The 15,196-nt window shown below is 43.5% G+C and overlaps 1 protein-coding gene across 3 annotated transcripts in view; it reads left to right on the top strand.

The window, feature by feature from the left end:
- The window catches only part of LOC106609059 (NHS-like 2), a 148,655-nt gene that overhangs the window by 114,884 nt on the left and 18,575 nt on the right, over positions 1–15,196 (top strand). For 2 of the 3 annotated variants that reach the window (XM_014207428.3, XM_014207430.3), the window contains exon 2: positions 2,409–2,588. In XM_014207428.3, the coding sequence (XP_014062903.1) occupies positions 2,409–2,588 (180 nt within the window). Of the gene's footprint in view, positions 1–2,408; positions 2,589–7,523; positions 7,650–15,196 lie in introns of those variants that run through there. The other variant, XM_014207433.3, reaches the window with a different exon arrangement.

Genomic DNA, 15,196 nt, shown 5'->3' with positions numbered 1-15,196 from the left:
GCTTCTCTGCGCAGGCTGATATTTCTACTGTGCGGCAGTCCCGTGGAGCTGCGCGCACGCGCACATGCACAGCTTATAGGGAATGTTGTTGGTCAGTCTATGTCATGGAAAGAGCAGGTGTTCTTAATGTTTTGTCCGATCAGTGCCAGACACTCCTCACATCCATTTCATCAACAAAATAAAAACATGGATTCGATCTTTAATGTGGATTCGATCTTCAACCATTAAGGATATAACTCTTAAACTGATCTTAGATCAGTGTTTAAAGGTGACTTCTACTACTTAATTCTACTGCTCAGGGCACAGGCGCTGGCGAGTACCCTTTGCCAATAGTTAAGATGGCTGCTGGCCACTCATATCTGCCCTTCAGAAATGTGGTGGTCTGTAATGACCCTGACCTCTGTATTAGAGGTCAACGGAGGTTGAGCTCTAACTTTCTCTCTCTCTCTCTTACACACACACCCTTCAGTGACCAACGATGCATAGACAGCTGTCTGTTTTTCTTATTTTCTGTTATCTTTCCTCTCCTCCTCTAAAACACTGTGGTTACATAAGAGAAAGGAGAGGAAAGGAGGAGAGAAGATGAGGGGCAGGAGAAGAGAGGAGGAAGAGCACATTAATTCCAGTGTAGAGGAACTGCTGCTGAACTTGTAATTAAGTGGACTCTGATAACCTTATGGGAGATAAGAGGTTTTCCCTGTACTGGAACTACCGTTACGTCCCCGCTTTATGTCTTTCTTTCTCTCTCTCTCTCCTCTCTCTCTCTCTCTCTCTCTCTGTACCACTCTGTCTCTCTCTCCCTCTTCTCTTTCTGTCTTTCTATCTCCTTCTCATTCTCTCTCTTTCTCAATATCCCTTTGTCTCCCTCTTTCTCTCCCTCTCTCATCCTGTCTTTCCCTCGTCTCTCTTCTCCCTCTCTTTGCGTCTCTCTGTTTCTTTGCAGATAATACAGCTTCTGATTCCTCTCCCTCTCTCTGATTGGTTGTTATGATTTGTTATGGATCTATGAATTGTTGTTTTTATGCTGATTTCAGTGATATTTTTGTTATGATGATTATCTAACTGTTTTATTATTCAGCTGTGTGGGAGCCTGCTCCCTGCCTCCCCTACTCTTCCTGACAACACACACACATACACCAGAGGGATAACAGAGGGATAACAAGGTGAAATTTGACGTTTGTGCAGGTCCCCATGATGTTGGGAGACACTGTCAAAACCGGTTACTAGGGGCAAAAACAAACCTAAAAAAGGACTGCCCCTCACTGGGATTGAACCTACAGTCTACAGAGCTGGCACTTGCAGCTTAGCCCACTCCGCCATCAAACCACAATGATATATCAAGTCCAGTTGGTATCAATGCCTAAAGTTTTAACCCTATCCAAACCTTAACCCTTAAAGGGATACTTCAGGATTTTGCCAATTAAGCCCTTTATCTCCCTCCCCAGAGTCAGATTAATTTATAGATACCACTTTTATGTCTCTTCGTGCCGTTTGAAGGAAGTTGCTAACTAGCATTAGCACTATTACGTACTAGAGTTAGCGCAATGACTGGAAGTCTAAGGTAACTGCAAGCATGCTTGTAGATACCTTCGATTCCCAGTCATTGCGCTAATGCTAGTTAGCACTGGCTCACAAAACGACCTCTAACTTCCTTCATACCAGATGCAGAGACATAAAAATGGCATTCATGAGTAAAAGGGCTTCATTGCCAAAATCTCGAAGTATCCCTTTAACTTAACACCAGTCTAAATGCATGCCTAAATTTAACCCTCGAGTCATTTCTGTGTGCCTACATTTAACACATTTGTCACAGAAAGTGAGGGGATCAAGTCAGTTTACTCGTTAAAAATAGACCTTTGTCCCTGGACGTACAGAGATGAAGTCAGACTGTGATATCTTGTTGCAACACACACACACACACACACACACACACACACACACACACACACACACACACACACACCCCCCCCTTCCTTTCCTTTCTCTAATAACAATCCCTCCCTTCACACCCAGCTATTATGTAACACAAGTCTCTGGGTATTAGTTATGCAAATGTCATAAATTTGTATTTACGTATAATCTATCGCCCCCCCCCCCTCTATGTCCCTCCTCCCTCTCTCTGCACAACTCCCTCTGTATTTGCACCTCAATCTCTGTATCTCTCCTTCCCTCTGCCTCTTCTCTCGCTCTCTCCATCTCTGTCTGTATCTCCACCTCCCACCTCTCTCTGTTCTCTTGCTCTACCTCTCTCCTCTCTCTCTCACTGCCACTGTCTCCCCTCTCCTCCCTCCATCTCCCCCTGCATCTCTCCACCCTCCCTCTCCCCCTCCTTTCTCCACCCTCTTTATCCATCTACTATCCCTCCTTCCCTCCTCCCTCTCTACCACTCTCTCCATCCCTCTCTCCAGCCAACACCAACTTGGACGCGGAGTCGAAGCGTAGTGCGGCTTCGTCGTCGACGGCGACATCGGCCCACTTCCGGTCTCCATGGCAACAGAGCGTGAATGTGTTTGGCTCGTGGAGCAGGCCGGACTGTGTTCAGGAGCTCCATCAGGAGGCTCAGCTTAACCTGCAGAGCCTGCTGCAAGGTACAGTAACTAACCCTGGGTGGGTGTGTGTGTGTATGTCGGGAGTGTGTGTGTGTGTGTGTGTGTGTGTGTGTGTGTGTCGGGAGTGTGTTCGTGTGTTGGGAGTCTGTGTGTGTCGGGAGTGTCTGTGTGTGGGGTGGAGGCTGTAGGTTGGGGATTGAGGAGGACAAGGGGTGATAATCTCTGTTTATGTGATGAAAGATGCCGCTTGTGTGTGTGTGTGCGTGTGTTTGAGAGAGGAGGTCGATGTGAGGGGACCTTGCTGCCATCTTTACAGTAATCCATTCCGTTCTCCTCTCTGTTTATACCAAAGATGCTGCTCTGTTTATACCAAATATGCTGGTTATGTGTTCCTCTCTCTTTCTCGCTCTCTCGCTCTCTCGCTCTCTCGCTCTCGCTCTGCCTCATACTAACCCATGACTGCCCTTCTGTGTGATCAGTTACCCTGGTTTAGATTGGCAGCTTAGATTATGGTTGCTTCCCAAATGGCACCGTATTCCCTATACAGTGCACTACTTTTGACCAGACCATAGGACGCAATATAGGGAATAGGGTGCCATTTGGGATGCAGATTTAGGTTAAGCCTTCCCTTCTTCCTTAACTGAATGAACAGATGAATGAATAACTGAATGAATGAATGAAAGAACGCTTACTTACTGCCAATGCATCATCAGGTTGCATTTCCCTCCTTTTTCCTTCCATCTCTTTCCGTCGCTCTCATTCATGTTCTCTCTTTCAATCTCTCTCTGTTTAATTTCTTTCTCTCCACATCTGTGTGTTGCTGACTGTACCGCATTGGTCAGAATGCAATGATGGAGATGAGGAATCCAGGTTTAGGGATATTTATTACACACACAGTTGAACACAGGAACGCACAAAAAGGCATATGGAGAGAGGGTTTGGATGGAGATCAGGAGTTAGGCCATGAATGTGTTGGATTAGGAAGGATGTGGTGGTCTGGAAGGAAGAGAAGAGGGTAACATTAGGAACAACATAAAGGTGCAGACATGACAAGGTAGTGCCAGGTGAAGAATATGGGCTTAACATAAGTACAAATTTAGGAGACTGCCAGGACTAAACATATTAAATGATCAATTAGCGTTAGCTAATTTGATTTATTTCACCCCCTTTATCTCCACCATTTTGTGATATCCAATTACAATCTTGTCTCATCGCTGCAACTCCGCAACGGTCTCGGGAGAGGCGAAGGTCGAGTCATGCATCCTCTGAATCATGACCCGCCAAACTGCGCTTCTTAACACCCGCCCCCTTAACCCGGAAGCCAGCCGCACCAATGTGTCGGAAGAAAACACTGTTCAACTGATGACCAAAGTCAGTCTGCAGGTGCCTGTCCCGCCACAAGGAGTCGCTAGAGCGCGATGTGCCAAGTAAATCTCCCCGGCCAAACCCTCCCCTAACCCGGACAATGCTGGGCCAATTGTGAGCCACCCTATGGGACTCCCGGTCATGGCCGGTTGTGACACAACCTGGGATTGAACCCGGGTCTGTAGTGACTCCTCAAGCCCTGTGATGCAGTGCCATATACCACTGCGCAACTCAGGAGGCCAAGTTCACTATAGCTTGCCTGGAAATGCAGAGCTTGCACTTTCGGGACTATTTTATTAGTACCGTTGTTGCTTGACAAGTTAAGTCAAGTTCACTTCAAGGTATTTCAACTTTTAGAACCATGTAACTATTTGACTGGTTAAATGGTCTGTTCTCATGATTAATGGTCTGTCTTCTTGGTCCTAAATTAGAGCGTGGTCACGGTGTGTCTGTGTGTATAGTATCAGTCAAAGGTTTGGACACACCTACTCATTCAAGGGTTTTTCTTTATTTTTACTATTTTCTACATTGTAGAATAATAGTGAAGACATCAAAACGACAAAATAACACATATGGAATCATGTAGTAACCCAAAAAGTGTTAAATAATTCTTCAAAGTAGCCGCCCTTGGCCTTGATGACAGCTTTGCACAATCTTGGCATTCTCTCAACCAGCTTCACCTGGAATGCCTTTCCAACAGTTTTGAAGGAGTTCCCACATATGCAGATAACTTTTTGGCTGCTTTTCCTTCACTCTGCGGTCCAACTCATCCCAAACCATCTCAATTGGGTTGAGGTCAGGTGATTGTGGAGGCCAGGTCATCTGATACAGCTCTCCATCACTCTCCTTCTTGGTCAAATAGCCCTTACACAGCCTGGAGGTGTGTTGGGTCATTGTCCTGTTGAAAAACAAATTATAGTCCCACTAAGCGCAAACCAGATGGGATGGCATAGCGATGCAGAGTGCTGTGGTAGCCATGCTGGTTAAGTGTGCCTTGAGTTCTAAATACATCAGACAGTGTCACCAGCAAAGCACCCCTATACCATCATGCCTCCTCCTCCATGCTTCACGTGGGAATCACACATGCGGAGATCATCCGTTCACCTACTCTGCGTCTCACACAGACACGGCGGTTGGAACCACAAATCTCAAATTTTGACTCATCAGACTAAAGTACAGATTTCCACTGGTCTAATGTCCATTGCTTGTGTTTCTTGGCCCAAGCAAGTCTCTTCTTATTATTGGTGTCCTTTAGTAGTGGTTTCTTTGTAACAATTTGACCATGAAGGCCTGATTCACGCAGTCTCCTCTGAACAGTTGATGTTGAGATGGGTCTGTTAATTGAACTCTAACATTTATTTGGGCTGCAATTTCTGAGGTGCAGTTAACTCTAATGAACTTATCCTCTGCAGCAGTGGTAACTCTGGGTCTTCCTTTCCTGTGGCAGTCCTCATGAGAGCCAGTTTCATCATGTTGTTTGACTGCACTTGAAAACCTTTTTCCGGATTGACTGACCTTCATGTCTTAAAGTAAAAATGGACTGTCTTTTCACTTTGCTTATTTGACCTGTTCTTGCCATAATATGGACTTGGTCTTTTATCAAATAGGGCTATCTTCTATATACCACCCCTACCTTGTCACAACATAACTGATTGGCTCAAACGCATTAAGAAAGAAACAAATTCCACATATACATTTTTAACAAGGCACACCTGTTAATTGAAATGCATTCCAGGTGACTACCTCATGAAGCTGGTTGAAAGAATGCAAAGTCATCAAGGGTGGCTACTTTGAAGAATCACAAATATAAAATATAAACTGCTTGAAAAGCATCCCAGTTGAAGCTGTTTGAGAGAATGCCAAGATTGTGCAAAGCTGTCATCAAGGCAAAGAGCGACTACTTTGAAGAATTTGTTTAACACCTTTTGGGTTACTACATGATTCCATATGTGTTCTTTTATCGTTTTGATGTCTTCACTATTATTCTACAATGTAGAAAATAGTGAAAATAAAGAAAAACCCTTGAATGAGTAGGTGTGTCCAAACCTTTGGCTGATTGTGTGTGTGTGTGTGTGTGTGTGTGTGTGTGTGTGTGTGTGTGTGTGTGTGTGTGTGTGTGTGTGTGTGTGTGTGTGTGGGGGGGGGGGGGGGGGGGGGGGGGGGGGGGGGGGGGGGAGTTTAGAAGCCTTATAGTCGTTTGTCAACCAGAAATAGGTGTTGTCAGTGCAGGCCTGAGCTCTTCAGGAGCTAGATGTTAATTGTATTTGTCCCATTATACAGACATATAATCTATTGCTATTCTCTCTGTTCAATACTGGCTATTGAACTGTTGTTAAAACAAGCCTGATCGTCAACCACTGTAGTGGTCCTTGTATAGGGACAGCGCTAGACATACGCTGTGTCCTAAATGGCACCCTATTCCCTATGTAGTGCACTACTTTTGACCAGAGCCCATGGGCCATGTACATAGGGAATAGGGTGCCATTTGGAACTTAAGCATAGAGATTGTGAGTTTTGTGTTCAAGGCCCTGTTCGAATACTTTTGAAATGCATCCTTCCTTCCTTGAAATTATCCCTGATCTGACATGAGACCAGTGATTGTCACTCACTTAGTTGGACCTGGGGTTGATTCCAATCTGTTAAATGGCTCCCTTTCTTACCCCCTTGACCCCTTGCTCCCTGCACCCATTCTGTCCTTGTATCATTTCCTCATTCCCTTGTCAAACCCTCCGTCTGAGTCCTTGAAGGAGTGGATAAGTGTAAGTGATATTACCTACATTTTTACTGTTGATCATTTTCATGTCATCAACAAAGACCGAGGGGAAAGGAATCATTAATCTGGTCACTAAAATAGAGCACTAGCTACAACAAACTCCAAATTGACAGTCATAACTGGACAAAACCACCCATAGCCTTTCCACCAACCCTAAGGACCTCTTAGAATAGGCTAATCATCGATTGTCAATGTTCAATCATGAGTACAGAGGAATGAGACAGAAGCTGCATCCCGAATGTCACCCTATTCCCTATATAGTGCACTGCATTTGCCCCGGACCCATACGGTTCCCCATAGCACCCTGGTCAAAAGTAGGGCACCACATAGGGAATATGGTGCCATTGGGGACATGGACAGACCGAGATGGACAGAAGAAAAGAATGGGACAGAAGAGAGATAGACAGGCTGTACGTTATCAGACGACCTCGTTGGACTGAAAGAGGGGTATTGTTCCTTCTGTACTCCCCCATTCCTTCACTGGGGAGATAAGAAAGGGTGACCCCATTTTTAACCGGTCCCAGTTGCTTGTCTTGTTAGGGGTGGCTGGTTCTGAGTATGAAAGGGCGCACACACACACACACACACACACACACACACACACACACACACACACACACACACACACACACACACACACACACACACACACACGGATATAGTGCATACAAACAAAACACACACACTTAGTGATGCATGAGTGGAGAGGGCGACTTGTCTGGACAAGGGGTTAATGATGGGAGGGAGGAGGAGGGGGGGGACTGGCCCTAATTATCGCTGTGTGTCTGTGTGTGGGAGTGTCTAGCATACCTTCACACACCAACCAGTGCCAATAGACTCCAATAGCCATGTCCTATTCCTTTACTATACTGTTGTGTATGCCCTACTATCAGTAACCATATGGACTAGCTATGTGTCTCTCTGCCCGCCATCCTCCTCCCTCTATCTCTGCATGCGATCTGGTGAGTTGAACTTGAGTTGCGTGACATCTAGCTAATTGGCAAATGATTCTGTGTGTGTGTGTTCTGTGTATTCAGTTGAATGATTCCTGTTGACTATTATTAGCGTAAAATTAAATGGAGTTGCACACTCTATATACAAGCTCCCAGTAATTTATTGGGTAAACCACCAACGTTTCGGCATCACTGTGCATTCTTCTGCTTGCATAACAAACAGTAGCAAGCATATCATTTCGTCCCAACTGGCTCCTTATGGGCCCTGGTCAAAAGTAGTGCACTACATTGGGAATAGGGTACCATTAGGCACCTCCAGTCACTATTTTCAACTTGTTGTATTGTTACTTTTAAGTTGGAATCCTTAGTGGTGAAACTGCCAAGTCTGTTTGCGATACTACACGACATTACTACAATGAACACTTTTTTTTTTCTTATTGAACATCATTGAACATCATTGCACGTGCGATAGAGCAGCGGACTGTCTACTACGATGTCTACTTTTCTCCCCTTGATGCTGGAGCTCCTCTCCACCGTTTAATAAACAAAACAAGAACAATAACAAATGAGCCTGGGGCGACCAATTGCGCTTTTTCCCTTAATGTAGATCTCAGTTTTACTTGCGCTGCATTTTTTTGTATTTAGGGGTGGATCAGCTTAATATTGTGGGAAAGATTGTTGCTTCCATCAATGTAACTGTCTGCATCATTTCCAATCCTCCATACATTTTTTGGATATATATATATATATATATTATTGATTTATTGACTATGGCTTTTCAAATCACCCAGTATTGCTATTTGCAGCATTAGTTCTAGGCAAATGTTGCAATTCTTCAGCCATTCCTGGACCTGTGACCAAAAACGAGCTACATATGGACAGTACCAAAACAAATAATCTAATGACTCTGCCTCCTCACAGCAAAATCTGCAGAGCTGGGAAGGTTGTATCCCCCATATATTTAACATTCTATTGGTTGCAAGAATTTTGTATAGTGATTTAAATTGGAAAATTTGAAGTTTTGAATCCGGCGTTGTTTTGCGTGTCAATTCATAAACCATGTGCCATGGAATGGGTACATCAAACATCTCTTCCCAACTATTTTGCAATTTATATGGCACAGCTGTCAATTTTTTTGTCCTTTTTTGGTCCAAGTGAAATTGGTATATGTTTTTATTTATCACAATTTTCTTTAACCATTTATGTTCTTTAATGCAGGGCTGACAGACAAGTTCCTTACTTTTTTCCCCTTCTACTTGCCTCTTCCATTTTTGTGGTAATGCTGAAATTAGTTGGTTGTAATTTTGGGTAGAGCAGACATATACACATGTCTGTGTTGGCTGCATGTGTGACGTAACTCCACCAGTCCTATTTATAATATCATTCACTAAGATTATACCTTTTTTAAACATTTCATTGAAAAATAGTTTTTTTTAATCAATTAGTATATTTGAGTTTAACCACAATATTTGTTGTATTATTTGTTCTGAAATTGCAACCAACTGAAATTGCAACCAACTTTCTAAGGCTTGTTTAACATATAGCGATATTTTGGAGATGATTTCCTTTTCAAACAACCGAAAGTGAGCAGTTGAAATCTGAATAAAGGGAAAAAGGCCATTCTTGAACATGGGGTGAGACATTCCGACCAGTTTACTAGAAAACCATTTTGGATTTAAGTATAACTTTTGTATGACTGATGCCCTTAGTGTGAGGTCTAATGCTTTAATATACACTGCTCAAAAAAATAAAGGGAACACTTAAACAACACAATGTAACTCCAAGTCAATCACACTTCTGTGAAATCAAACTGTCCACTTAGGAAGCAACACTGATTGACAATAAATTTCACATACTGTTGTGCAAATGGAATAGACAACAGGTGGAAATTATAGGCAATTAGCAAGACACCCCCAATAAAGGAGTGGTTCTGCAGGTGGTGACCACAGACCACTTCTCAGTTCCTATGCTTCCTGGCTGATGTTTTGGTCACTTTTAAATGCTGGCGGTGCTTTCACTCTAGTGGTAGCATGAGACGGAGTCTACAACCCACACAAGTGGCTCAGGTAGTGCAGCTCATCCAGGATGGCACATCAATGCGAGCTGTGGCAAGAAGATTTGCTGTGTCTGTCAGCGTAGTGTCCAGAGCATGGAGGCGCTACCAGGAGACAGGCCAGTACATCAGGAGACGTGGAGGAGGCCGTAGGAGGGCAACAACCCAGCAGCAGGACCGCTACCTCCGCCTTTGTGCAAGGAGGAGCAGGAGGAGCACTGCCAGAGCCCTGTAAAATGACCTCCAGCAGGCCACAAATGTACATGTGTCTGCTCAAACGGTCAGAAACAGACTCCATGAGGGTGGTATGAGGGCCCGACGTCCACAGGTGGGGGTTGTGCTTACAGCCCAACACCGTGCGTTTGGCATTTGCCAGAGAACACCAAGATTGGCAAATTCGCCACTGGCGCCCTGTGCTCTTCACAGATGAAAGCAGGTTCACACTGAGCACATGTGACAGAGTCTGGAGACGCCGTGGAGAACATTCTGCTGCCTGCAACATCCTCCAGCATGACCGGTTTGGCGGTGGGTCAGTCATGGTGTGGGGTGGCATTTCTTTGGGGGGCCGCACAGCCCTCCATGTGCTCGCCAGAGATAGCCTGACTGCCATTAGGTACCGAGATGAGATCCTCAGACCCCTTGTGAGACCATATGCTGGTGCGGTTGGCCCTGGGTTCCTCCTAATGCAAGACAATGCTAGACCTCATGTGGCTGGAGTGTGTCAGCAGTTCCTGCAAGAGGAAGGCATTGATGCTATGGACTGGCCCGCCCGTTCCCCAGAACTGAATCCAATTGAGCACATCTGGGACATCATGTCTCGCTCCATACACCAATGACACGTTGCACCACAGACTGTCCAGGAGTTGGAGGATGCTTTAGTCCAGGTCTGGGAGGAGATCCCTCAGGAGACCATCCGCCACCTCATCAGGAGCATGCCCAGGCATTGTAGGGAGGTCATACAGGCACGTGGAGGCCACACACACAACTGAGTCTCATTTTGACCTGTTTTAAGGACATTACATCAAAGTTGGATCAGCCTGTAGTGTGGTTTTCCAATTTAATTTTGAGTGTGACTCCAAATCCAGACCTCCATGGGTTGATAAATTGGATTTCCATTGATTATTTTTGTGATTTTGTTGTCAGCACATTCAACTATGTAAAGAAAAAAGTATTTAATAAGATTATTTCATTCAGATCTAGGATGTGTTATTTTAGTGTTCCCTTTATTTTTTTGAGCAGTATATAATAATTTCTGCCCTCCAAATTCATATTCGTTATATAAATAGGCCCTTTTAATTTTGACAGGCTTGCCATACCAAATAAAATTGAATATTTTTTGTTCATATAATTTAAAAAGCAGGTCGCTAAGGTGTAGGCAAAACCATAAGCAAATAGGTAAACTGTGATATGACTTTTCCACAAATAGACAGGTATTTTCCTTTTCAAGATCTTACTTGCTCTGAATTTAGCATAAGCATGTTTTGGTGTCAATCTTATAGCTTTTAATGGGCAAATATTAGCATGGTTATGCTAATTAAAGCAGGATTAAATGAGCTTTCCACTGGAATGCTAATGCTATGCTAGCCTGAGGGGAAGACTGAGTCTGCGTTCCAAATGTCACCATATTCCCTAAATATATTGACACATTTCCATACAGGATTTACCTCAGTGTTTTTCCCAAAAGGCTCAGACTTTTCCATCTATGCAAACGGGCACCCGTGTCTCACTGCGCCATGGCTCATTTACGCCTGAGGTACTGACCTGTTGCACCCTCTACAACCACTGTGATTATTATTTGACCCTGCTGGTCATCTATGAACGTTTGAACATCTTGAAGAACAATCTGGCCTTAAAAGGCCATGAACTCTTTTAATCCTGGTTCCTCTCTAGGTTTCTTCCTAGGTTCCTGCCTTTCTTGGGAGTTTTTCCTAGCCACCGTGCTTCTACATCTGCATTGCTTGCTGTTTGGGGTTTTAGGCTGGGTTTCTGTATAGCACTTTGTGACATCTGCTGATGTAAAAAGGGCTTTATAAATACATGTGATTGATTGATTGACACTGCTCTCACTTGGGGCCAAAGCCCGGCCACTGGTACTTTTCAGCTATCATTTGCATAACACAGGCTAACTGTGAACTCTATCATCTTCTCACAAAGCAACTGTTTTGATTATGCAAATGTTTTTGATTCTTCTCTTCACAAGTCTTCACTGTCAGCCAGAGTTAAGGAAACAATTTCCCTAGTATAACATAAGGGTGTATAGACTAGTGCAATACTGGTGTTACAGTCGACAAGCAGCATACTGTAGCCCGATGGGTCCTGGTCAAAAGTAGTCCATCATAGAGGGAATAGGGTGCCATTTGAGATGGAGTCAGTGTTAAGCTGCTCAATCATGTCTGGAGAGAGAGTTGCTGTTCTTGAATCCAACTGACTCACTTTCCTCCAAATCTGCATATTTAGAGACAAACATCTAATCAGTGGTGGAAAAAGTACCCAACTATCATACTTGAATAAAAGTAAAGATACCTTAATAGAAAATGACTCAAATAAAAGTAAAAGTCATCTAGTAAAATTCTACTTGAGGAAAAGTATATGGTTTAAAATATACTTAAGTATCAAAAGTAAAAGTATAAATCATTTCAAATTCCTTTTAGGCAAACCAGATGGCACCATTTACTTTTTATTTATTTACGGAACGCCACGGGCACACTCCAACATTCAGACATAATTTACAAACAAAGCATGTGTGTTTAGTGAGTCTGCCAGATCAGAGGCAGTAGGGATGACCAGGGATGTTCGGTTGATAAGGGCGTGAATTTGACTATTTTCCTGTCCTGCTAAGCATTCAAAATGTAACGAGTACTTTTGTGTGTCAAGGAAAATGTATGGAGTTTAAAGTACAATATTTTCTTAAGGAATGTAGTGAAGTAAAAGTTGTCAAAAATATAAATAGTAAAGTACAGATACTTTAAAGTAGCTTTACTTAAGTACTTTACACCACTGCATCTAATTGAGATGAACTTATTTTTAAATATATTTAAAATATATTTTTTTAAAGACTTTTATACTATCTGGCATATAATACTCACCTGTGCCCCTTGCAATACCACCATTATATAAAAACTCTTATTTTGTTGTTTCTATATCATGATTAATTAATTCCTACATTTACAGTGGCATACTTGTCTGTACCTTTTTGCTGCTGGTGTCAACTCACATTTAGAGCAGCCTTGGATGAGAATAGGCACTCTTTTGTGTTTTGTGATGTTGAAAGACTGAGACTGCAGTCTGATAGATGAGGACAGATTTTTCTACTCTCAATAGCAAGACTAATACATTAAACAGAATCACTGGCATAGATTTTTGTTTTAGATTTTTGCACCACAAAGCAGATTTATTGTAGCCTGATCCCAGATCTGTTTGTACTCTTGCCAAATCAATTGCTCATTGTCAAGCCAAATATTTTTTCCCATGCAATCAGAATCACCTTTATTTGCCAATTACATTTACCCATACCCAGAATTTGAGTTGGTGAGAAGGTGACAAGGAATTGACATCATAACATTTTGGATTTCTTATGGATCCCCATTAGCTGCAGCCAAGGCAAAATTAAGGCAGTTATACAATTTTAAATACATTACAATACATTCATTACAGAATTCTCAACACACTAAATGTGTGCCCTCAGGCCCTTACTCCATTACCACATATCTATAACATAAACAGACTGGCACTCAGGCTAGATTTGAGAAATGAGTGTAATGGCGCCGGTGGAGATGGCTGCCGTTTTACGGGCTCCTAACCAATTGTGCTATTTTGTGTGTTTTTTCACATTATTTGTAACTTATTTTGTACATAATGTTTCTGCCACAGTCTCTTATGACTAAAAAGAGCTTCTGGATATCAGAACAGCGATTACTCACCTCGAACTGGATAAAGATTTTTTTCTTTAACGAGTCGGACGAGAAAGATTTACTCTACATACCCGACCAGGCCCAAATCCCCTTAATTCACGTGAAGAGAAGACGCAGATACAGGGGACGCAGGTCCGGGTGCCTTGTGAGAATTTGTTGGCGAGTGGGTAACCCGCCTCTACCATCCATCCTATTGGCCAATGTGCATCATTGGAGAATAAACTGGATGAGCTCCGTTCAAGACTATTCTACCAACGGGACATTAACAACTGTAATATCTTATGTTTCTTTGAGTCGTGGCTGGTTTTTCTGTGCATTGGCAAGACAGAACAGCTGCCTCCGGTAAGACAGGGGATGGCGGTCTGTGTCTATTTGTCAATAACAGCTGGTGCGCTAAATCAAATATTAAGGAAGTTTCGAGGTTTTGCTGGCCTAAGGTAGAGCATCTTATGATAAGCTGTAGACCACACCATTTACCAAGAGTTTTCATCTATATTTTTTGTAGCTGTCTATTTACCACCACCAACCGATGCTGGCACGAAGACCGAACTCAACAAGTTGTATAAAGCCATAAGCAAACAGGAAAGTGCTCATCCAGAGGTGGCACTCCTGGTGGCCGGGGACTTCAATGCATGGAAACTTAAATTAGTTTTACCTCATTTCTACCAGCATGTTACATGTGTAACAAGAGAAGAAAACATTTTCTAGACCACATTTACTCCACACACAGAGACGCATATAAAGCTCTCCCTCGCCCTGCATTTGGCAAGTCTGACCATAATCCTATCCTTCTGATTCCTGCTTACAAGCAATAACTAAAGTAGGAATTACCAGTGGCTCGGTCAATACGGAAGTGGTCTGATGACGCAAATGCTAAGCTACAGGACTGTTTTGCTAGCACAGACTTGAAATATGTTCCGGGACTCATCCGATGGCATTGAGGAGTATACCACATCAGTCACCAGCTTCATCAATAAGTGCATCGATGACGTTGTCCCCACAGTGAAAGTACGTACATACCCCAACCAAAAGCCATGGATTACAGGCAACATCAGCACTGAGCTAAAGGGTAGAGCTGCCGCTTTCAAGGAACAGGACTCTAACCCGGACGCTTATAAGAAATCCTGATATGCCCTCAGACGAACCATCGAACAGGCAAAGCGTAAATACAGGACTAAGATTGAATCCTACTACACTAGCTCTGATGCTCGTCGGATGTGGCAGGGCTTGCAAACTATTACGGAAGCCCAGGTGCAAGCTGCCCAGTGACACAAGCCTACCAGACGAGCTAAATTACTTCTATGCGCGCTTCAAGGCAAGCAACACTGAAGCATGCCTGAGAGCACCAGCTGTTCCAGACGACTGTATGATCCCCCTTGCTGTAGCTGAGTAAGACCTTTAAACAGGTCAACAGACAGTTTATCAGGACGTAAACTCCGAGCATGCGCTGACCAACTGGCAAGTGTCTTCACTGACATTTTCAACCTGTCCCTGGCCGAGCCTGTAATACCTACATGTTTCAAGCAGACCGCCCAAGGCACCTGCCTAAATGACTACTGACCCATAGCACTTACGTCTGTAGCCATGAAGTG

The sequence above is a fragment of the Salmo salar genome, chromosome 07, assembly GCF_965601325.2.
Source record: "Salmo salar chromosome 07, fSalSal1, whole genome shotgun sequence".
Lineage (NCBI taxonomy): Eukaryota > Metazoa > Chordata > Actinopteri > Salmoniformes > Salmonidae > Salmo > Salmo salar.
This window is presented reverse-complemented; position numbering and strand designations above follow the sequence as displayed.